This window comes from Pinus tabuliformis, chromosome 8 (genome assembly GCF_031772625.1).
Source record: "Pinus tabuliformis cultivar Carrire ecotype Pingquan chromosome 8, CPIR1, whole genome shotgun sequence".
In the NCBI taxonomy this organism is placed as follows: domain Eukaryota; kingdom Viridiplantae; phylum Streptophyta; class Pinopsida; order Pinales; family Pinaceae; genus Pinus; species Pinus tabuliformis.
The window spans coordinates 418,503,931-418,529,863 of NC_142294.1; the positions used below are offsets into that span (position 1 = coordinate 418,503,931).

The window sequence follows — 25,933 nt, forward strand, 5'->3', positions numbered from 1 at the left end:
GTAAGAGTACTTTGGTTTTGGCTTCTGTATGTTTGCACTTTCTTTAGAGGGCCTCAACTCACCATTGGCTTTCCCTCCAGGAGAATGGAACCTATGATTTCCCTTGTTACAGTGTATGCAAGGATGAAGGTCCCAACAGTTGGACACAATGTTGTCCTTTTCCACAACGAGAACAACTAAGGAAAGACTTAAAGAAAGGCTCTGCATACCTTATTGTTTGTCTTTCTCGCTTTTGTGTTTTCTTATTTGGTTTCCCAAGTGGCCAGACATTTTGAGGTGCATGATGCTTGCTGAATTTGTCCATCTCGGAGCTTGTACAAGGCTTTTGTAATGATTATGCACTGGCTGGAGCTTCTCCACCAGCTGAATGCACTCTTTGGAGCTGCTTCCTTGTACTTTCTTTCAGCTCCTTGCTGGGATGGTAAGCCCTTTCTTCAGATTGCTGCCTACTCTTCGGAGGTTCCTTACACTCCTCTTTAGTCCTCTGATTGATGGTCTCACATCCTCCTTTGTGCATGCTTTAGGGAAATGGAAGTGTAAAATCCTCTTTAGAAGTCTTGCCTTCATAAACTCCACCAAGGTACCCGGGGCTAGATTATTGAGGCCTTAATTCAACTTCAATAGGGTCTTTCTTGCCTTGGCTATCCTTGCCAAGCCCTTGGCCATTGTATCCCATCTTTTGTATTATCTTGGAGCCGAAGTCGTTCATATGCAATTCAAAGCTTCCAAATGAATAGAAAGTATATGGATGGGAATTGACACTGGAAGTGGAAATGCTTACCTTGTTCCTTTTATCATTGTCCCAACATCCCTTGTAGTTGATTTCTTCCATTGAGCAGTATTGTTTTCTCCTTGCTGCAGTTTTTCCAATTTGGCTTGGAGTTTACCCAACAACTCCTCCTTGGGAGCCAAGTTTGTCTGCGACTTCTCCATGGCTTGTATGCACCTTGCTTCGACTTACTTCATGCTTTCACAAGTGAGATCGGCAACTTGAACACACCTTGTTTTTATATCATTACAAGTTTTTCTTTTTCTTTCATGGTGGAAAGAAACTTTCATATTGGCGCCTGGACTGCAAGCTTTTATTTTCTCTCTTCAATTTCACAATTTCTTGGAGTTGCTGTTGATTTTTCTTCAGCCAATTCTTGGATCTTGGACTTCCCCGCTTTAAGCTGGTTCTTTCTTTTTGCCTTTCCCATGATCTTTCTGCAATCAACTGTCGAGCTGTAACTTTGCACAATGCTTTTATTTGAAAACAGACTTCTCCAACAACACCTAGGAAAGAACTGCCCTGATAACAAAATGATCAGTCTGGGCAGCCTAAACGATCTGTCTTTTCAATTCCAGCAAGATTATCAGAGTATCACCGAGTGTAGCAAACATGGGATCTATTCTAAGAATGCCAGCCAAGGTGCAGAGATTAACATCAGCACAAGTCAGCTAAACATATTGTGATGATGCCCAGAACAGGGAATAGCAACTGTTACTGGCATACCAAACAACAAAACCATGTTTCCCAACAAAGGGACTGAAAGAGGAAATCAGTTTGTTAAACCATCATTAATAAAATAACTGCAAACATTAGGTTCAACTCCATTGCCCTTCTTATTAGCCTACAGGTGTTTCACAATAGACACTGCACATTCCTGGATGTATGATCTTCTGAGAAAAAGGTAATCTCTACCAGGGTTTCTTCTTAATATGGCTTTAAAATGAATCGCCCCCACTCATAAACATAATTTGTATATCTTGTGCATTTCTTGATGAATGGCAACTGACCTCGTAACAATTTTCCAGGTGGGTCTTTCTCGTGCCCGAAGGTTAGCGCAAGGTCAGTTCATCAGAATCCATACATTTGCAGCTTTTCCAGTGCAGGTTGATGGAGAACCATGGATTCAGCAGCCTTGTACGCTACGGATATCATATCATGGACAGGTCTATTTTTTTACCTACATTGACTCTCCTTTTTCTATTTGTTGTTAATGATCTCATCATCGGGGCTAAATTTCTTGTTGGAATGGATAAAGGCATTTATGCTGAAGAGAGTCTCCGAGGAGCCGTTGGGCCATGCCGCTGCAATCATGGTAGACGTACTTGAGAGTGCTGAATGCGGTGGAGTCATTAATCCCACGCAAAAGAGACATCTTCTCCAAGAAATGGCTCTCAATCTTGCATAGCCAGGGGAGGAGTCCAGTTGAAAATTTCAAGCTCACTTCTCTATTCATTTAATCCTATAAAGCGGACAATTACTTCTCGTGTATCTTCGGTTGGCCTCAACAGATTTGTCGGGAGCTGGAACTTTGGCCACAACGTGGTCAGGAAAGCCACTGCACTTTATAACTTATAATCGTGGGGCTAATCACTCGCAGGTTCATTCAATTCAGCATCGGTTCTGTTTGTACTGTATATCTTTTAATATCATAGTTTTTCGTAGGTATTACATATATATCTTCTGATCAACTTGGGATTTTCTCTTGAGTTTTCAGCCTCCTGATGAGCAAGTTTCGGGGCATTGAACACAAATGCCGTTTGCTGCTTCTCTTGTTTAGAAGCAAGGCCTCCAATATAGCAAGTTAATCCATTTAGCAGTGTAAATGATTAAAGATTTGCTTGACACTGATTGAAGAAAAGTTGCCCCCTAATTTCATGCATTTAAAAACCACATAAATATCTCTGTTTCAATTTCAATTCTGTTACAGACCACCGTACGAGAGACCGCTTCAAGACTCTTGGATGGCGACTCATGGCGAGGGATATGCGCCATGCAGAAAATGCACATATCCCAACACCTTTATGTTTGCACCAATGGCGATGTCCCTCGATCCTTTTTAGGGCAACGATTGTGGGATTTGTGCAATCACAAAGTTGTTGGGATAGGCACAGTCTAATTGTTCCATGTTTTTGTCTTTTAGGGGGGACAATTTTTCTGTGAAATTGTAATTTTTTATTTTATTTTATTTTAAATTGTTCAAATCATGAAAAACCCTTGCACTCAAATTATATTATAGACTACATAACTCAAACCTGTAATTACAAAAAATCTTTATTACATTTTGGAAAAAAATGAATTGGAAAGATTTAAAAACAAGAGAATAATTAAACTAAGATCCTTGGGATATGCACATCTAGTGCACCGGGCATATCACTCACCCTATTTTAAGGTAGCTGTGGTAAAGTCTCAGATGAATGTTGCAGAATTATTGATCCCGAATTGGTCAGAAATATAATTTACCAATGTCCAGAAAGGTGAATGTCAATTGCAAAACAAAATATTCAGAAAAGTGAACCCAACACCACAGTAACTTGTCTTTAGGCATTTCGGCGCCCCTCAGTAACTAATTTAATCATTTGCATACTCTTGAGCTAGCTCACTGAAAATACATATAACGATCATGTTTCAAAAAGTATCTGGATTTGAGCAGTACCTTTCTTAATTGTTAAATTTCCCAGTATCGAAAATGCACTTACCTCTGCCCAGTAGTTGGTACCTTCTGCCAATGCAGCTTTGAAACAGAAACTATGGTTTTCCTTCAGAAAAAACACACGTCCAGCACCACAAATCCCTGGAATTTATGGGAATTTCATGTCTCATGCATGTCAGATTCATATTTGCAATTAAAATAGTAGATGAGGATAGTTCTTGACAGTAGAGGTGTTTTCTTTATAATGAACTATTTCTTTTATTCTGGGCTCTTCACATGCTTGGTGATGCATGTTAGAGTGCCAAGTTTTCTGAGTTGAATTATTTTAGTTTCATATTGTCTACATATGGCTCTTGGGCCTTTACTCGGATTTTAGAAGTGCTATCATTTTCATTTTGGAGGACAGGTTTGTTCAGTTGACATTCTTTACTGTAGATTACAGCTGCTGGCTTATAATGTGGATAAGTTTAGGTCCTGTAACATCTTTTTCCACAATATGAAAACAGAGTAACATCATTTAACCAGAGCTACTATCCGTAAGAAATAGGGTGAACATCATTAAAGTGGGGTCGTTGATACACTTTTTTTCACATCATTTAAAGTAGAGCTACTATTTGTAACAAATAGTAGGAGAGCAGAGTTACACTATGAGCATTTAAGCATTTATCGCCCTTCATTCACGTTTTTCCTTCACATTATGAAAGGTGAGTAACATCATTAAACCAGAGTTACTATTGGTATGGTCTCTTTAACATGATACTGGTTTTTAATGCTTTCTGTACCTAACTGCATATCTTGTATGTGTTTTGTCTCAGACTGATAAGGTTTTCCAGCTGGAGACGGTTTACAGTTACCGTTACCTATAATGGCTCAACCTTGTCTATCAATGTATTTAATGCTTGGCCCAAACTGCAAATCTTGCTCTAGCTCTTTGCCATTCATTTTTCTTGTTGCCCAACTTCTAATCCTGCTCAATAATTTCTTAAATGCATTATGCCTATGACTGATTTGCATCTCTGTTTTCTGAAACCATGTCTGATGTAGTTTAACTATTGTCCAACTGCATATCTTGAGATGAAGCTCTCTCTCATCCATTTTGCGAGCCCGTGCGCATACCCCCCTTAGATATGAGTTTTGCCTAATTTTTCTGCATACCTTCTTCTGCAACTGTTTTCCGTTCTAAGTTTATTCTGCATAACTTGTTCTCCAACTGATTTCCGTTCAGTCAGTGAATAACTTGCTGCAAATCTTGCAATGGAAACATTTTAAATGCAAATAATTTTTTCTATAACTGTTTGTAATGCAATTTATCCGAGATCTATATGCATCCTCTGCCCTGAAATCCCTCTCAATGCATTTTGTCACCATTTCATATGGCTATCTTGCACTGGAACTATTTGCAGGGTATTTTGCGTATGCTCTATATGCATATATTTCAATGAAACTGATCTTATGCAGTTTGTCTGTGCCTCTGGTTCTGCTGTATACTTTTCCCCTATGACGTGTCTCAGAGATTTGCTCTAAGTTTTAATTATGTCTTTACTCCGTATGCTGTGTGGTCAGTTTTTCATCAAAGATTGGCTCATTTTATATTTTTATTTGGTTGGTAAATATTAACTCTTCACCTTTGCTCATCAAGTCCCTTGGGATGGACAATAGGTTTTCAAGTTTGTCACTTTGAGGTGTATTTGGATAGTATTGATATGCCTTGTGTGGAATTTTAGCTGTCTGGTTGCTTTGACCGCTTAACCATGAACTGCTGTCCCTTTATTTTGACCATTTTCTATACCAACCAGAGGCACTGAATTTTTGGTGACAAATGAGTAACTGGATATTGTTTGGCCTGATGGTATGTCTAATTTCAGGCAAGTAAACTTGTTTGCCTTAATGAGTCTACTGCTTTATGTTTGCAGAAGTTGAAATGATGAAAGAAAGATTTTCAAAGTTGTTGCTGGGTGAAGACATGTCAGGTGGTGGTAAAGGAGTATGTACAGCCCTGGCAATATCTAATGCTATTACAAACCTCTCAGGTATAACATTTTTAATTCTGTTCTGGAATCACACAGGATTTTATGCAAGTCTTAAGACACAATTTTTTACTTAATCTTAAGACATAAATTTTCACTTAATTTCAAGATACTAACTCCTAACATGGGGATCTCTTGTGGCAGCTACTGTTTTTGGACAGCTTTGGAGATTGGAACCTCTGGTGCAAGAGAAATTTCAAACAATGTATATAAATAGAAAGATGCAGAAAATGACAGTCAAAATTTGTACTTAGAATTATGACAAGAAAGCCCCTGCTGGGTTTGTGAGGAAAGAGAGCTTCAACACTAGTTCTGTCTCCAACCGCCAAGATGATCAGTACGCTACTAACATGTTTAGTGAAGAATTTCTACTATTCTCTTGTAATCTATAGGCCCCCAAAGCTCCTCATAGATGAGAATATTTGCAAGATGTTAATATTGTTGTAAGTTTGTAGTAGTTGTGGAATGACTTACTTTTGTGCTGCTTCTCATCTTCAACAACAAGAGTTTCTGTGGTGAATAAGCAGAATCCATGTCCTGCCTTGTGAAGCAGCTCTCCACTGTGATAGCGTTCTTTGTAATGTCTCTGATAAATCCTTTAGACTTCTATTTCATACTGTAATATGATGGGATTCACTCTACAAGATTAGGGGATTCACTCTATAGAGTCCATGTCATACCTTCTGAATCAACTCTCCACTTATGTTAATTTTCTCTGTAATGACCCTAATAAATCCTATATAATGAGATTTCATTTTGTAATATGATGGGATTTCACTCTACAAGATTGGTTTCAGTTTTACTTGTATTGTGGTATATGAAATTTCTCAGTTTTACTTGTAATAGGATGGGATTTCATTCTGTAATATCATGGAATTTCCCTCTGCAATATTTGCTACTAAATTTTACAATTCCAAATTAATAATCCTATCGGCCTCTCTTTGTACCTTTTGGGACAATTGCTAGTTATAGAATAATTATAATTAGCAATTGCTTCAAAAATATAAAAAGACGATCATACGATTTTTAGATTGAAAAAGTTATATTTTAGTTTCCATAATCAATTTAAGGTTTTTTTTTTAATGTTTTTAAAATTATATGTTTGAGAATTTTTGTTTTGATATTTATATTTAATGCTAAGGAGTTTAGAGTTAAATTTATTATATGGTAACTTATGTCTTGACTGGTTGCTTATGAATTTGAATATGTTAACTTTCTTAAGAATAGATTATACGAATTGATTGAAGAGTAAAACATCTATTATCTAACAACTACTTATGGATCAATGCTAATGTTATCTATCCCAAAGTGTTGGGCACTTAAGAATCAAGAATTAGGGCAATGGAGTGGAAATCTAGGTCAAGATTACCTATAGAAAGAAACATGGAAGGAGCCTTGGTTTCAATTGAGGCAATATAATGACACTCATAGCTACAAAAGTGGGTTTAATCTAGCCTTTGATCTTTGTGAAAAATACATGAAAATTATTAGAGTGGGTTTGAATGTTTTTCTTCATTTTCTCTCGATATTGAGTGAGATGTGTTTGTGTGGGGGTACTTCAATAACTAAATCTACATAAGGAAATTATGTTGGTTGCCAATTCATGAAACTGAGTAATGCTTTCCTTCATTTTCTTTGGATTTTGGAGTGTGATGTATCTGTGTGATGGTCTTTTAGTAACTAAAGTTTCAGGAAGAATTAATGATTATTGTCAAAGTCATATTTCCTCAATGTATGCTCTGATATATTGAAGATTATTTCAGAAACGAAGGAACCTTCCAATACAAGGAAAGAACATGAACAGGCTTCCCTCACAACCCTTTAAAGATTATTTCAGAAACGAAGGAACCTTCCAATGCAAGGAAAGAACATGAACAAGCTTCCCTCACAATGCTTGGTAGATCAACGTTAAGATGAATCTATGCTAGTTTAATTTCCTCCTTTAAATAGGCTATATTCCACATGAATACCATGAGTTCTCATCAACGTGGAGCTCAAAAACCATGACTAATTTGATCAAGTCAAGTTTACCTTATTATTTTAGTTTAAAGTTATTTTTAATTTTATTTATTTTATTTTTGATCAAGTGAAAATGTTTACGGTAGAGTTCTTTTAATTTTTATTAATATATATATATATATTTTAAGTAATGCTAATTCTATTAAAAACCAATAAAATTACAACGAGGCTCCGGCCTCTGCGGTGCGGAACAGAGTTATGTCATGATTAGTCAATACAAACTAGAATAGGACTGCCCTTCGAGGGGAAACCAGTCCAAAAAAAATCCAAAAAAGATGCCCATGCAGGGGTCCCAGTTCAAAACCAACATAAACAGTAATTTTACCAAAATTAACCACATAGTTTGAAAAATTGTAAAAAAACCATGAATCATCGAAAAAGAAACCTGGCGTCTTGTACAGCTGGCTGCATGGAGCCTCTTGGGCAGGTGTCGCTTGGTGGAGGCTCTTCCACAATGAGACATCTGTACTCATCCCGGTCCTCCACCGCTGCAGACGTGCCACCAGGGATGCCCCCTTCCGCTTGCGTGCCACCCAAACTGCCTTCGTCTGCATGCTTGCCGCCAGAGATGTCCTCACCCTGCGGAGTGCTGTCATGGCCATCTTTGCGACCGGGCGAAGCAGACCTGTTGTTCGAGTGTTTCCGTCCTCTGATGGCTTGCTTCTCCTTTTCCTTCTTCTGCTTTCTGTTATCCTCTATCTCTGGGACTGGGTCATGGGTCTGAGCATCCTGCGGTTGAATTTCTTCACTGAAAGCCACTGTGATAGTGGCAATGATAACAGGCTGATTCAAGGTACTGTGGAAGCGGAGTTGGGTCGAATGGTGCGACAGATGAGGGGGGGCAGGGGAGTTAGTCGTTTGAGTTGCTGCATTCCTTCTGCTCGCACCATAGGCTTGGGCTCGACCTCTTCCACTACGGGTGGCGGGATATTTGCCAGAAAGGTGACCTCTGGACGGAGAAGACGAAGGGGAGGAAGAAGGGGACGTCGTCTCAGGAGGAGGCGGCGTAGGGGGGGAAATGTTTCGGCCGCGACTGCTACCTCTCCTGCTGCACATCCGGTGGTGAAGACGCATCATGGCTCTCCGGGCAGGATGGCTGGAAATGGTGTGGGCCGAGATGACATTAGTATTAGCACTGATTAAAGAGGGTGAGGCAGAGTTTACGCTGGAGATGATAGAGCTATTCAGGCAAGGAACAATGGTATTCTGTGAAGAATTCAGAGCACAATGAGGAGTATGGGTGAAATGGAAGCCATTCCCCAGATCAACATAGCTGATAAGCCTACAATGCCTCCATGTTGTCGTGCGAGAGCTCGGCTCTGCAGCATTAGGGGGGCAAGAGCAATTGAGTGGGGAAGGGGTGAAGGAGTTCAGGCTTGCAAAAGCCATAGTTTTAAGTTTGCCGCAAGCGTCTCGACCTGAGCACCAGCTTAATGGCGCCTGTAGGTTGACGATGGCTTGCCATAAATTGGCATGGATGGGGATGCGGATAGCCATGTGTCTTGGATGTCTGCCGTTCTCATGTCTAATCTCCATTAAGTTCCAATTAATCACTCGCAGTCAAGGTAATAAATATAATTATTAATTGTATTATTTTATTTTATTTTATCTGACAAAGTAAAATGTTTACATAACCTAACATGACAACACATCTTCCATATTTGGTTAGAGCACTTCATGGCACAATAATTAATTCCAACTATACCCTTTAAATAGAGACTTTATAAACAATTTGTTATTGAACAAAGTAAAATATCCTATGAAATATTTAATAAATTATCATATAATATTTTATTTTTACATTTTTTAAATGAAAAGTTTAATTAAAGTAAAATTATTTTACATTCTTAAAAAATAATTAGAAATTGAACCTCTATAAACTTTTCGTATACAAAATATTATTGAATAATACAAAATTTCCCATAAATATCTAATAAATGTGATTAATGCATTCAAAAACCAAATATGGTAAGTGTGTTATTTCAGTTTTGCTTTATGGTGGGGATAGTGATGTTGTAAATCCATTATATAGTAACTTATGTCTTGACTTGTTGTTTATGAGTTTGAATGAGTTAACTTTCATAAGAATGGACTAAACAAATTGATTGAAGAGTAAAACATCTATTATCCAACAACTACTTATGGACCAATGCTAATGTTATCCATCCCAAAGTGTAGGGCACTTAAGAATCAAGAATTAGGGCAATGGAGTGGAAATCTAGGTCAATATTACCTATAGAAAGAAACATGGAAGGAGCCTTGGTTTCAATTGAGGCAATATAATGACACTCAAAGCTACAAACGTGGGTTTAATTTGGCCTTTGATCCTTGTGAAAAATATATGAAAATTATTAGAGTGGGTTTGAATGTTTTTCTTCATTTTCTCTCGATATTGAGTGAGATGTGTTTGTGTGGGGGTACTTCAATAACTAAATCTACATAAGGAAATTATGTTGGTTGTTAATTTATGAAATTGAGTAATGTTTAATTTGTGTGATGGGCTTTTAGTAACTAAAGTTTCAAAAATAAATAAATAAATAAATAAATTTGATTATTGTTAAAGGCAAATTTCCTCAATGTATGAAATTAGGTTGGTTGTTAATTTATGACATTAAGTAATGCTTAATTTGTGTGATGGGCTTTTAGTAATTAAAGTTTCAAATAGAATTAATGATTATTGTCAAAGTCAAATTTCCTCAATGTATGCTATGATCTACTGAAAATTACTTCACAAACGAAGGAACCTTCCAATTCAAGGAAAGATCATGAACGAGCTTCCCTCACAACGCTTTAATTTCCTCCTTTAAATAGACTATATTCCACATGAATACCATGGGTTCTCATCAAAGTGGAGCTCAAAAACCACAACTAACTTGATCAAGCCAAGTTTACCTTATTATTTTAGTTTAAAGTTATTTTTGTTTTAACTTAGAGTTCTTTTTAGTTTTCTTTATTTAATTTTTGACTAAGTAAAAATGTTTAAGGTAGAATTATTTTTATTTTTATTAATAAATATAATTATTAATTGTATTATTTTATTTTTATTTTATTTGACAAAGTAAAATGTTTACATAACATAACATGACAACAACTCTTCTATATTAGACTAGAGCATTTCACAAATAAAGACTTTATAAACAACTTATTATTGAAATTATTTTTACATTCTTAAAAAATATATTTTTTTGAATGATTATATATTTTTAAAACAAACCTCTATAAATTTTTAGTATACAAAATATTATTAAATAATACAAAATTTCCCATAAATATCTAATAAATATGATTAATGCATTTAAAAATCAAATATGATAAATACACTATTTCAATTTTACTTTATAATAAAAATAATAATAATATTATATTTATAAATAATGATTTATGTATCTAGAAAATGTTATACAACCCAACACATGCCACATGGAATAGGTTTTGCTAATATCCCATAAACTACCAACATTATAAAACTTAATAACAAATCTTCCACAATATAATAAATCATGAAACTTCCAGCCAATTCTTCAAAGCAACTACGCACCAAACAAATTCGAACTCATTATTGCTTTTGCTCGTAGCTTCGTGTAAACAATGACAAAAATTTGTAGAGGATTCGTTTAAAACAAACTTTACGACTTTGTGCTAAGTTATCCATGTTAACACTCTTAACCTTGTCATTTCACATTTTTTAATTACTTCCCCTTAAATTATAAGGGATTCGTGTAAAAAAAACTTTACGGTTTCTTGTTAAGTTTTTTTCAGACGAAAAAAGCATAATATATTCATTAAAGAAGATTACATAGCGCATATGCAAGAAGCAAATGCAGAAATGTGGTCCAAGCCACATGCAAATTTGCTAAAAACAAATCCCACATTAATACTCTTTAACACTATCATTTCGCATTTTTCATTTTTTAATTATCTTTTTTTGTTAAATTACCCACATTAATACTCTTAATATTATAATTCTACTCTTCAATTTCAATTTCAATTTCAATTTCAATTTCTATTTTTATTTTTATTTCTGTCTCTTACCCTTCCCCTTTAAAATGGAAAACATATTAAAGGAAAAAAAGAAAATGTTTGAAACTTGAAATGCGGACCCACAGCTACAACTCTGCGTTCACGAATGTGACGATTAAAAATAAACTGAGCTTTTCCTCGTAGAATTTCTCATAGTCCGGTGTGTCGCCAGTGGCTTTTTTCAACTCCACCACAAACATAGTAGTTACCTCAAAGATATCTGCAACAAAATATAGTTACCCTTTGGTGCGTCCCACAAACTCTTGCATTAATCTGCCTTCTTCACGTTGAAATTTTCAAACTTAGCTATTGGCATTATTTACAAAAACAACTCCAAATTTGAACTGAACTCCATAGTTGGTATGAAATAATATTGGCATTTAGAAAGAACGAATTTTTGAATTTAAAAAATATAATATAAATGAAATAAAACAATATTTTAAGGTTTACCAGACTAGAAATAGTCTACAGGATTTTTGAATTTAAAAAATATAATATAAATGAAATAAAACGATATTTTAAGGTTTACCAGACTAGAAATAGTCTATGGGACCATTACTTCTCTGTTTTTTGCTTTTTGTAATTCAATATTTTTCTGATTCAAATTGATGATGAGTTGACCCAACCTTCCAACAATCTCTTCGCTAAAAAGGTAATGCCTAGACACTGATGCTAACATGTTCTCATAACTTTCTCTGATGTCTTTGAATGCATCACATTCCAAAATGAAATGTTTTTCCAATTCCACAGCCCCAGATGTGCAAAATGTACACACCCGTTCTTCCCAAGGTTCTTTAGGCCTTTTCCACCATCCTGTTTCACACCGAAGTTGATGTGAGTTGGTCCTTAATTGAGTAATAAGAACCTTTGCCCACCACCAAATGCTAGCTCCAATGAACTCTTTTTGATGTAGATCACACGTATGGTTGAATTCTTCAATGTAATATTTCTTCTTTCTACCCAACTCTTTTCCCCATACCTTTTTAAGAAACTTCTCCATAACAAAATCCTTTAGCTCCTTGCTATTTGTGGGACAAGCATTGAGGTAGATATTCCATTTTTGCATCCATGTGTAGTTTTGTTTCATATATGTTTTCTTTCTTTCACTCATGCCTTCATTGAAGATAACATTAGGCCATCTACCTACTTTCATTTGTTCAATTCTTTTTAGATATCTTATGAGCCACACCATAGCAATTGCTTCAATGAAAGTTGCTCCTGTTTCACTCAACATTATCTCATAAGGTATTGAACTTTTTATTTTGAACTTGCTCATGATCAAACATTTTTGGATTTTCTTAATTTGTTACCATTTTGATACGGGAGCACTGCTAGCCCACAATTCACACCCGTATAGCATTGCTGGACAAACTAGGAGTCCAAAAAGCACTTTAATGCTTTCCACCCTCCTCCTTTCTGCAGTCCTCCCAATTGAGTTTGTTGTTGAAATCAATCCCAAGGTACTTGTACTCATTTACTTCTTCAAGAATGTTGTCTTCAAAAAAGAAAGTACTGCTTCCTTTTATAAAAAAAATCATTATTTTGGTCTTGCTATTATTGACTTGCATCTCCATTGCTTTACAAAAATGTTCAAGGGCATATAAGTGCACTTGCAATCCATGGGCCGATTTAGAAATCAATACAATATCATCACCATATAAAAGAAGCTTTATCACAAACTCCCCCAACCGAACACCATCTCCACCTTGCAGATTTAGCCACTCTTTCAATTTATCAATATATAGACCAAAAAGAGTAGGGGATAGAGGGCAACCTTGCTCGACTCCAATGCCACTTCTAGAACTTTCTGAAATACCTGTTGTGGTTCTAATTTTGACTTTCACTTCTACATAAAGTCTATTGACAACAGCTCTATAATGCACATGAATTTCAAGTTTTTCCATTCTAGGCCACAACTTGTCCCCGGGGACTGTGTCAAATGCTTTTTTGAAGTCAACAAAGCAACAAAGTACTTCTTCTTTGTCCTCCCAAACCTTTTCAACAATGTGCCTCAACGTGATGCCATGATCCATTGTAAAATGGCCTAAAACCTGCTTGTCCTCTTGCCCTCTTTTCTTTTACTTCTGCCCACTTGCTAATTCTATCTTCTACCATGCTGCCAAAAAGCTTTGCAAACAAATGATTGATCATAATTGTTCTATAGTTGGATGGATTATTAATGTCTTCACTTTTAAAAAGGGTTATTGCTAAGCTAGTTGTCTAGTCTCTTGGGAATCCTTGCTGAATGATGTTGTCGAATATTTCCATGATGTGCAATGTGTTCATTCCCCATTTTAGATACTCTGCTTGAAGTTCAACCAAGTCCTTTGCCTTTCCTGTTTTCAACTTCTTAATTCCATTCTCCACCTCGTGTAGTGTGACGAGTTTTGAATTTGTGTTCATCCTAGGGGGCACTTCGCTTCAGTAGTGGGCACTTCGCTTCAGATTCTTTCTCATAGAGTTCTCTTGCATATTCAAACCATTGATTGACTATAATATTATTTTCAATTTGCTTCTTCCTTGGTTGCAGTTCTTGCAGAAAAACTTTGGATTATTCTTGCTTAAATATATTAACTCTTCTCTCCTTGTTTGCATGAACTCATCTTTTTTCCTTTTTAGTATCTGTGTATATAACTTTACATTCATCTTCTCCTTTTTCCAGGTTCTCCTTGCCATTTTGTATTCTCCATCACACCAAGCATTAAAAAAAAATAATTTGATTTTAATTTTCTATATTTTGCTTTTTGCTCTTCTCAAACACACTTTAAATTATATGGGTTAACTCATGGTTAATAAACAATATATTGAAATTTTAGAGAGTTAAAATGGAGCATAAATAAATTAACAGTGACATTATCTTAACCGAGCCGGCTTCAATTTATTGCCATGGGGGCTCGTGCCTTCTGGCTCATGGTCACATGAGTTTGGAAAGTTTTCGTATGTGGTGATGGTATAACCACATTTTTAGGTCCAGAACTACATGTTTCAATCCTCGAATAAGTCAACACAAAATTAAGGGTTGTTCAACACTTAGTGGACGCACCCGAAGGCATCAACACCCCTCGGCCTATTTACTGACCTAACCCCAAGAGCTTTCGGGATTCGACCCTGTGACCTCCCATTGGCGAGGCACTTGATTTGACCAATTGAACTAACTCTTGGGGCTTACCTCCATATTTTATTTATTATATATATATATATATATATATATATATATATATATATATATATATATATATATATACTTCCACATTTTATTTTATTTATCATGATAAAAGAGAAAAATAATTTAATAAAATAAATTGTTTTATTTAATTTTTATAATTAAATAATTTTCCGGTTATGAAAGTGCAGGTTTCTTTTTATTCAATAATATATCATAAAATTATATATATATATATATATATATATATATATATATATATATATGCGGAAGATATATTTAAATAATAATTTCAAAAATATAAATTTTATAAAAAAATATAAATTCCATATTTAAATTATTTAATATAAAATTTTAATAAAATATAAAAATGAAAATTTTAAACATAAATTTTATATAATTATTTAAATTACTTAATATATAAATTTTAATTAAATTACTTAATATATAAATTTTAATAAAATGATTATGTTAATGTGTAAAATAATTTTTTTTTATGTATAAATTAATTAAAATTATGATTGTTGTTTTAAAATTTATAATTTGAGAATAATGATATTTTGAAAACTATAAATCTCAATCAAAATCTATTACATAGAGCCTTTTTTTTTTGAAATAGTCTAGTGAATTAGTTAAAGTTATTGAGTGTTATGAAATATAAAAAGAGAATTAGCTAAAACCCTTGAGTGTTTTAAAATGCAATTAAAAAATCATCATGCCAAATTAAATAAGACAATTCTTTGGAATAACTACATATATAGATATTATTCTACCTCATTCCTTATCCCTCTTGAATTAGATTGTTCTATATCTCAAATAAATTTCTTGAAATAATGAGAAGTGCCTTTTGTCAACTTCTCATATAACTTCTTTGAAATAATGAAGTGTGATTGGTGTAGCTTGCATGCAAATATTAATCTTGTAAAAGATTTAGGGAGGGAGTAAAACCATGTGAGAATGTATTTAATGGTCTTTATGTTTTGATCTAAATAATATTGTGATCTTTTTTTAGCAACAATATCATCATATGCCACATGAAATATTTTGCAACTAGTATTTATTACTTATTAAATGTTTTAAAAGAAATTTAATATGAAGTTTTAAAACATGTTTATTCCATCAAAATACAAATATTTTTTTTTTTGATAATGTCACATATATGTAATTATATATTTACACATCATGATCTTTTTGCCTTTTCTTACTTCCAAATCGCTTTTTATGAATTCAATACTTGCATATAATCAATGACAATTTTGTCACTGCAATTACATCATTATTAGGTTATTACAAATTTTATATCCATTAAAAATTCCAAATTTAATGAGTGAAAATTTTAAGAATAAAAATTTATTTTAAAGTTTAGAAATCTTAACTAATTACATGAATAGACACTTTCCATGAGAGATTCCATTTTAGTTTTAGCTTTTTTGTTTTTGTTTTGTGTTATAGTTTCCATTTTCAATTAACTTGGGCTACTTCTTGCTTTGTGTTTTGTGTTAACATTTTCATTTTTGGTGGGAATTTCCACACACCTGCACCTTCTTTTGGATTTGTATCCTCCAATTTATGCTCCGTTAGAGGTTGAAACTATTGTGTTTTCTTAAATTTTTTTTGGTTAAATTCAAAAAGGATAAGAAGAGGATATGTAATATTCCAAATTAAATTAATAATTTAAAATTTAGAAAGATTGTATATTTTATTATGTTTTTCTAATTTTCCTTTTTGGTTTTGTTAAATTCAAAAATATGAAAAGAGAATATGTAATTTTCCAAGTTAAATTAACAATTTAAAATTTAGAAAGATTGTAAATATTAATATGGGTAATTTTTATATAATTTTATAATACAATTTAATTTTACACGTACTTTGTTGTTTAATTTTTTATAATTGTTATTTTACATTTCATCATTATTATTTTGTATATATATATATATATATGATTTTTTATTATTATTAAAAATAAAAATAATTAATTAAATATCTCTATATATAATTATATTATTAATGCAATTTAAAAATTATAATTTTTTTCACTTGCCTAAAATATAACTACTAGTAAACCTCGATGGCCTATAATCCAGCCACAACAAGAGGGACTTTGAACCTTGGATCTCTTATTTTTTCATTTTTTCATAAGTTTCACATTATTTTGATCACCAATTGAGCTACCTCTAAGACCAATTTATAAATATTAAATATTGCTTTAAAATTTACTTAAAAAATATATCCTCCAATTTTATATGAAATATTTTTATTTTTATAATAATAATTTTTGATATCATAATTGATATTAATTTATACAAGTTTTTATTTAAACTTGCTTTTATCTTTGTAATTTGTATTTTTAAAATATATTAAATTATAAAATATTATTACTAAAATTTAATTATTATTATTATTATTTTTAAATAATTTAATATTAATATAAAAAATATTCAATTTTTTTTGAATTTATAAAAAAATATTCAATTGTTAATACATATAAATTATAAATAGATGTAGTAAATTTGAAATAAAAAGTGATGAATCTTTGCATTGTTTTTCATGAAAATGAAATATATATATATAAAAGAATATAAGAGAAATTGTATTACATTTTTTTTTACATAAAATGTAATAATTATTTTAGGTTACATTTTAAATTATTTATTTAATTTTAATTAAAAAAGAAATAATATTTATTTTATATTATATTTGAAAAATATATTTATTTTTAATTTAAAAATCTTAAACTAGAATTGTAAGTACGGAAAAAACAAAAAAATATATTAAAAAAAAATCTTTTCTAAATGTATAAAAAAGAGATATTGAGGTGTAAGTAATTTAATCATATGTTACGGCGTTTGGTTTTTTCCATTCAACTTTTTTTTTTTTTTCTTTTTTTCCGAAGGTGGTAAAACCTATCAACTCAGGTGTCAAACCAACAGTGAGGACAGCCATCTCTGGCTGCTATCCGCCAATGCTGGGATGACTCATCACTGTTAAATAGGAAAACCACGCCACCTGACATAACCCTACTGGTGGTCCGTAATCGGGAGCAGGCTCTCACTCCTGCCAGATGCCTCTGGGTCTTGGGCCGTTAACCTGTTTCCTTACGTCCGAGGAAGACGAGCTCTTAGCCAAGCAGAAGCAGTTTTACGGCATACTCCAGGCCGGTTTTTTCCATTCAACTTAATAATTATTTTTTATTGAATTAAAGATGCATTTGTATTTATTTATTAAAAGTACTTCATATTTTTCCTATGAGACAAATTTGCATCTATGTGATAAATGCTATTTATGTATTTTTGCAATTGAGGGGACAAATACTGGTGATATAATTAATTGTTATATATAACAAAGATATATGGTCACATGAAAAAATGTCATATAAACAATATAATAACATCACAAACAATATTAACATCATTGTATATGAGTGTCAATATAAATACAAATAATACTTATAATAAATATTAATAATTATTTAATTTCAAGGCAAAATTAGACATCAAATTGGTTTATGAGACCTATTTATTTGCGAGACAAGGGACCTCCCTTCTCCCAATGTTTTGACATACTTTATGGAGGTGTACATACTCTACCCCCTTTGGATTTGAACATGTGACCATAAACACAATAAAAAATAAAAATATCTTCATACAAAATTTTAAAAAATTTGTCTACAATATAAAAATTTAGAGATGGAGAGTCTAATTTTGCACATAAACACAAATAGAAATATTATAGATATACTATTTTGATAAAATATATTTTACAATATAAACATAAATATCTTTAAAATAATTAAAATAGTAATTTTTACATATTTGAGTGAAACTAAAATCATTTTAATTGTCAAAAAAGTTTTTGTTGAATTGCTTGCCTTGCATCTATGACAATGCCCTAGTTGCAACCTTCATCTTTCTTTCTAATTGTTTTGTTTCAACACAATGGAGACAACACTCACATCCTAGTGGACATGGCACCATTGATCTCTACAATTGGGTCTCAACTTATGATATTGAACCCATCGCCGCATAAAGAGGTAGCGTCAAGGAACCTCTCTAAATCACTCCTTTATCATTGAAAAGTTGGTTGGCACTCAATGATTTGTGACAATTGCCTAGAAACTTAACAAATCATGTTTTAGATTCTCAAGATATAAATTAAAATTAAAGTGCCAACATTTGATAATTCATCTCTAAATATCTCAATTTTATGTCAATGTCATTTTATTATAGTGATTTGGGTTATTTTTTAATTGGAATGAAAATTTTGAGAGAAATGTTCACCAAACCACCCAAGCTAAGATCCTTGGACTATAGTGATTTGGATTTTAACTAATAACTTTTTATAAATTGGTACATTGACGAATTTAATAATTTTTATGGAGTTTTCGAATGAAATATTTAAGTTCTTTATCAACATAAATTAAGTCAATGAAGAGTTTGTAGCGTTGAATATTAAATATGCTCTAATATGTTATGTTATGCAACCAACTCACAAAACATAAGAAAATATAGATCAACGACTTAAAAATTAGCCTCTTCAAGGGGGCAACCTCATTTACATTATATAAATGAAAAATTTTCGGATGATTCAATTGACAAGACCTCATTGGTATATATAGGAGTCTAAGGGGTCACAATATAATTAGAACCTACATAACAATAATAATGTAAGGACACAACAATAACAATAATTGGCTTCTATGGGGCACAATAATAACAATATGGAGGCTACATGGGCATGACAATAACAATAGGGGCTACACTAACAATAACAATAAATGGGCTACACTGAAAATAACAATAAATGACCTACACTAGTATTATAGGGACCTAACATGCCCCTCTCCTTCAAAAAAGTGTTGTCCTTAACACTTGAGTAGTTATGGATGTTTCTGTATAAAATTCTCATCCTCCCATGTGGAATCTTCAGCGGGTAAGTTCTTTCACTTAATGAGATACTTTGAAATTGATCGATTTCGTAGTTGTCGGGTTCTTGTTTCTGTGACTGCTTTAAGCTCCAATATGATTTTTCCTTCTTCGTCAAGTTTTGGCAATACTCTTTGAATTGGTATTTTTTCACCAATAACCTTCTTTAAGCATGAAACTTTGAAAATTGGGTGTACTTGGGAAGATGTAGGCAACTCCAATTTGTATGCCATAATACCAATCTTTTGCAACACCTTGTAAGGACCATAGTACTTAGGTGATAATTTATTATAATTCTTAGCTTGTTTGAGGGACATTTGTTTGTATGGTTGTAGTCGTAAAAATACCCAGTCGCCTACATCAAAACTTCTTCCACTGTAATGTTGATCTACTTGTTGTTTCATTCAATTTTGCGCTAGAGTGAGGTTATCCTTTAATAATTGGAGAACTTGTTGTTGATGCTCAATGTGATCTTCCACTACTTGAACCTCATAATTTTCTCTTAAAGATGATGTGACGGACGGTGGATGATATCCATAAAGTGCCATAAATGGGGTCATTGTTGCTACAATATGGAAGGAAGTGTTATACCACCATTCAATTAGAGGTAACCGCTTGACCCATTATGTTTGTTTATAATATACAAAGCGATGAAGATATCCTTCCAAACATTTGTTCTCTATCTCCATTTTCCCATTAGATTGAGGATGCTAAGATGAGATATGAGCTAATTGAGTACTAAGACAAGAAAATAATTCTGTTCAAAAATTTCCAGTGAAAATGGGATCTCTGTCACTTACAATAATATTTGGATTTACATATAGCTTTTGAATTGTTTCCATAAATGCAGTATCAACTATACTAACTTTTAAAGGATGAGATAATGCACAAAAGCATGGAGAGTCTATCAACTACCACTATGATGACACCCTTTCCTCCAAACTTGGGTAAACTTGTGATAAAATCAATTGAGACCTCCTCTCAACGTTGAATTGGAATGGCTAAAGGTTGTAACAGACTCGAGGCCTTAACTGTCTCAACTTTATCTTGTTGGTAAACCAAATATTCTTCCATAAGCTTCTGAATATCAGATTTAAGGTCATCCCGAAAAAATTCCTTCTTGACCCTTTGGTAAGTTTTTAAAAATCCCAAGTCTCCTCCTAAGGGGGGGATGTGCAATTCCAAAAGAATATTTTGTTTGAGTTGGGAATTATTACAGAGATATAAGTGATCTTTGTACCATAATGAATCAATTTTCCAGATCAATGTATCATATATATTTGGATCTTGCTACAAATTTTGAATGAGTGTCCATACCTCTTCGTCATTCTTCCATTCATCCCTTGCTTTAGTTACCCAATTAGGATGGATAATAGGAATGGCATAGAGAAATGCTGCCACATCCTTATCCTTTCTTGAGAGTGCATCTGCAACAACATTTTTCTTCCCTTTTTTGTAGATGATTTAAAAGTCATAACCCAACATCTTGGTGACCCATTTTTTCTACTCTTCTAAAGATAATATTTGTTCCAAAAAGTATTTAAGACTATCATGATCTATTTTTACCTTGAAGTGTCTTCCCTTTAGGTAAGGTCACCATTGCTTTAGTGCATGTAGTATTGCAAAAATTTCCTTCTCATAAATAGGCTTATGTAAATACTTTCCCTTGATTGGACGACTTTCAAAAGAAACAGGTCTTCCTTCTTGAATTAAAGCAACACCAATTCCATTTCCCGAGGCATCACATTCCACAATAAAGGTTTTTATGAAGTCTGGTGTAGCTAATATCGGTGATTGACACATTGCTTCTTTAAGATGTTCAAAAGCCTTAGCTGCTTTTGGAGTCCAAGAAAATTCATATTTTTTTAGTAATGTTGTCAGAGGCACTGTTATTCTCCCATAATTCTTAACAAACTTGCAATAATACCCTGTCATCCTGAGAAAGCCTTGAAGATGCTTTAGGGTTGTGGGGATTTTCCATTCCTTAGTGACTTTAGTTTTGTTAGGGTCTACCTTAACACCCTTATGAGATATAATATGACCCAAATATTCCATCTCATGTACTCCAAAGAAACATTTGGAGGTTTTTGCATATAATTATTTTCTCCTCCAATAGTTTGGGCACCTGTCAACATGCTGAACATGATCTTTCCAAGACTGGTTGTAGATTAATATATCATAAAAAAATAATAACAAAAAATTTCGAAGGACGAGTTTGAAAATGGAATTCATCAAACCTTGAAATTTGGAAGGTGCATTAGTAATGTCAAAATGCATGACCAAAAATTAATATTGACCTTCATGAGTTTTGAATGTTGTTTTCGTAATGTCTTCAGTTTTCATTCTAATTTGATGATATCATGGACGAAGATCCAACTTGGTGAAGTAAATTTCTCCATGTAATTCATCCAACAATTCATCAACGACATGAATGAGAAATTTATCTTTAATAGTGAGACTGTTGAGCTCCCTATAATACAGACATATATGCCATGTTCCATCCTTCTTGTGCACCAATACTCTTGGAGCAGAGAAAGAACTTTGAGTAGGTTGAATTATATCGGCCTTTATCATTTTCATAACCATACATTTAATTTCACTCTTTGGGTCATAGGGATATCTGTAAGGCCTGATATTTGGAGGAACAATTCCTGGAATCAAGTGAACAACATGATCATCATCATGAATAGGTGGGAGGACTTTGGGAGTCTCAAATACCTTAGAATGATTGTCCAAGGCTTTTTAGAAACATGGAGAAATATATGATTTCAATGTTTAAACCTATAGTGAGCATAATTGTGCAATTACACCTCATTGTTCTTTCTTGAAAAGTTTTTCATGCCATTAGAGTTGATTATCTTCCTTGGTTTCCCTACGATACCCCTTAATTCAATTTTATTTCCTTAAAAAAAAAATCATGAAAATTTCTTGAAAATCAAAAGCTATCCTCCCCAAAGATTGTAACCATTGGACTCCTAGTACAACATCAACACCACCCATTGGAATGGAAAGCATTGGATTATTCAATGAATATTCCCCCCATGGTTAACTTGATATAAATCTCATTTCCGTAGTTTAATATATTTTATGATTTTTGTTAATTTTTAGGGTTTGGAAGAAGATTTTTTTTCAAATGTCAACACTTAGATTCTACGTGATAAATTAAAGTGCAATGATTTTGATTGGTAAGAAAATAAGCAACCTATAGGGATGTAAATCACATTAATAAATTCTTTCAAATTATTTCAAATTTTTCTTCCCTTTGGGGATATTTCATGGTGATAGGTGAAGAAATGAGTTTGTTACTAAATATCAAGAAGTTGTTAAGAAAATTCAAGTAGAGCTAGCAATCAAGCCACATATTACTACTAATTTAATCAAATTTCTTAATTCTAGAAGTGAGGAGAAATTAGATGAGATGGGCTTGAATTATATAACTTGTGCAATCATGGAAGATAAAAAAGTAAAAACTAAAATGAATTCTATTCAATAGGTTCAAGATAGAAACATGCAGGTTGAAAAGGAGGTAGATTCATTTTAGATCAATTTTAATGGATTGAAGGTTCTATGGATGCCTTCATGTTGGAGCTAAGATGGTAAGCATATACCTCTTGATGTTTATAGATATATTTTGATAAAATATAGAGCAAACAATAGCCAATTTTCAAATTCAAGTGGAGTGCCAAATATAAAGGAGTTGGTGGATAAGTTAATTAATTATTTTTACATCCACTTCCAGTTAAGAACAATATTGCCAATCACACCTATGTATAAAAATACACCTATATGGATATAGTCTATAGAAATATGATGAATTTTAATTATGTAGTTGAACATGATTGGGAATGGTTGGTATAGTTTTTTCCACAAAAATAATGTGATCAACCAGAAAACTATAAACTTCTAGACATATGTATTATCATTAATGCACCCTTTTATCTCTTTCTATTTTTTAGTTTCAAATTTCTCCTCAGAGAGGTCTCGGTAGAACTTTATCAGGTAATCATGGGTAATTGGTTGTAGGTGGTCAGAAACGAGAAGACACATCATATTGCAGAGATGTTCAAAAATTAATTGACAAAACATGGTTTCCATCATTGGAAATAATCGTATGAGAGCTAGGGACATAAGATAGGCCACACCATGATATAAATTTAGGGAAGTCATAGTCTTGAGGAAGAATGGAAATCTCTAACCCTAATTCATAGACATGGGAAAATTCAAAAGTTTGACTAAATTCTTTGAAAATATCCTTTTTGACCTGGAAGAAATCTAGGTGATAGTGAGTGAACATAAAGACACCATCTTCTCGATCAATTAGGGCTTCATTATCCATATTAATTGGTTCAGGGTTTACAAACTTAGTATATTTAGCTTTTGTTATTTTGAAAATTCATAGGGAAATGAATAAAGAATACCCAGGATATGTGACAAAGCATATTGGAGGTTGGAACATTGGAATCCTATCCCATTCAATGATTGTTTTAGTGGCAGTCACGAGATATTGGTGCAAAGATAACAACAAATATTTAATGTTTCTACCTTACCTCATTTTGTGCAATTTTAAACAAATCCCGAGAAATGTTTTTTCATAGGTGACATCATGCTAACATCATCTGCTGGCATGTAATTCTATGACATGGAATTCCATGTCATCACTTAGCAATTTTCTATGCCTAAGTTGTATCCAAAGTGGCTTCTTCATCATTTTATTCATCGTGCTTGATCATTGATATCATTCTTTGATAGGTAGAAACCATTCTTTAGTAGCTGGTAGTATTGCTGCCACCCCCTTTATGGTTTTGCAAACCTGGAAGAGGGGTCCCGAAATTATTGTCCATTGTTTAGCTAGACTAAATTGTACATTGCCATCACTAAAATCTCAACTATTATTTGAATCTCGCTATGTTATTGCATCTAAATTTTTTCTCCTAAAGGCATATAGGGAAACTCTAAATGTGCAGTCCTCGTATTTAATTTTTTCCCTCATAAGCATAATAGTTAGGATTTTAAAAGTTGACGCCCTAGCCATCCCCCCTTACTCCGTAAAGGTCTCTTCCTTGAAGTTTAACCCTAGAATACTCCTTTAAACCATAGTATGATAAGGCAATAATTGTTGGTGTGTTGTTCATTAATAAAATTTCTAAAGTTCATATTCCTTCTCTCCCTCCTAAACATGTAGGGTAGTTGTTAGGGTTTCTAGGATAGATTTAGAGATAAAAGTGATTTTCATGTGGATTTTTGTTGCTCATAAATTGGGATTACATCTATGAATTGTGTAAAGTAATTTTTTTTTATCATACTACATGGATTATACGTCCTAATTAGGGGTTGATGTCACCTTATTTTTGTTTTTATTGCATACCTAATAGCCATAGAAAGAAATTCCCCAACATAATCCTAATCTCTATTAGAATATCTTTGATATTTTGTCATTGAATATATTTTGAATATCTTTTCTTAGGCTACTACATGACATTGTGCACCTTAATATTGCATATCAATCAAACCATAATTTATAACAACCTTATCTTTGGTCTATGCGTAAAGTATTTGAAACATAGTATAGAACATCTAGGTCTTTCTAGGCCTTGTTGTTACTATATCTAATATTAAAGAACTCTTGCTTATCACCTTGAGCCATAGTATTATAATATTCTTTAGGTGATCTCAGGAAGCTTCCCCTATGGTTTAATACCTCTAAAGAGTAGGAGAAAGGTTGTTGACGTAATAGTGGCAACCCTTTCTCTTGTTGTCATAAGGTCTAGCCCCACCTAGTTAGGCTTTGCACTAGGCTTTCTATATTTTGTGGCAATAAGACCCTTTTTTGTTGGATGTTCTTAAAGTTGGGTATTGACATGTTTCACCTTAGAGTGGGAGTGCATTACCTCTCAAATCTACACTAAAAATGATAAAGCCTTGAAACAACAATGTAACCTTAGGGGCATTGAGGATGGTTTCCCATCATCACCTAGACAACCCTTCCTTTCTCTTTAGGCCAAATCCTCTATGGAATGAAAGGGGTATCCTTAAGTTTAAGATATACTTAAAAAATAGATGAGATTGTGGAATAGACAAATTCCTCTCCAATTGGGTGATGGAGTCAAGATATATGAAAATATAGTGTATGAGTGTTATGGAGAGGACATAACTAAGCCATACACTGATGTGCCAAAATTAATCAATAACATATTTTTATATTATACAATCATAAGTAAGATCCTTCAATATGTGCACCATAACAACTATTGAAGTTACAAGCAACCATTAAACCATGAAGAGACAACCATGACATGAAGCTAAATAAGAATTATACAATGTAAGACAACCTTTTATTGAATGAACAACTAAATAGTACAT

At 33.1% G+C, this 25,933-nt stretch overlaps 1 protein-coding gene across 4 annotated transcripts; it reads left to right on the forward strand.

The window, feature by feature from the left end:
- Positions 1-1,501: 1,501 nt before the first annotated feature.
- On the forward strand, positions 1,502-6,103 carry LOC149235833 (rop guanine nucleotide exchange factor 1-like). Of its 4 annotated transcripts, XM_089372209.1 has the most exons (4): positions 1,502-1,935; positions 2,028-2,369; positions 5,336-5,452; positions 5,594-6,103. In XM_089372209.1, the coding sequence occupies exons 3-4, from the start codon at positions 5,344-5,346 to the stop codon at positions 5,701-5,703; spliced, it is 219 nt and encodes a 72-aa protein (XP_089228335.1). In that variant the 5' UTR covers positions 1,502-1,935; positions 2,028-2,369; positions 5,336-5,343; the 3' UTR covers positions 5,704-6,103. The 4 variants fall into 4 exon arrangements, 3 of the variants coding, with proteins under 3 accessions (XP_089228335.1, XP_089228333.1, XP_089228334.1); XR_016246191.1 differs by lacking the exons at positions 5,336-5,452; positions 5,594-6,103 and adding an exon at positions 2,487-4,934 and having other exon boundaries at positions 1,753-1,935; XM_089372208.1 differs by lacking the exons at positions 1,502-1,935; positions 2,028-2,369 and adding an exon at positions 2,928-4,310.
- The last annotated feature ends 19,830 nt before the right edge of the window (positions 6,104-25,933 follow it).

Coding starts and splice junctions, on each gene's coding strand:
- LOC149235833 (XM_089372207.1), top strand. CDS start 1,768: ATGGCAACTGACCTCGTAACAATTTTCCAGGTGGGTCTTTCTCGTGCC. Junction 1,936..2,027: donor GGATATCATATCATGGACAG/GTCTATTTTTTT, acceptor GAATGGATAAAG/GCATTTATGCTGAAGAGAGT.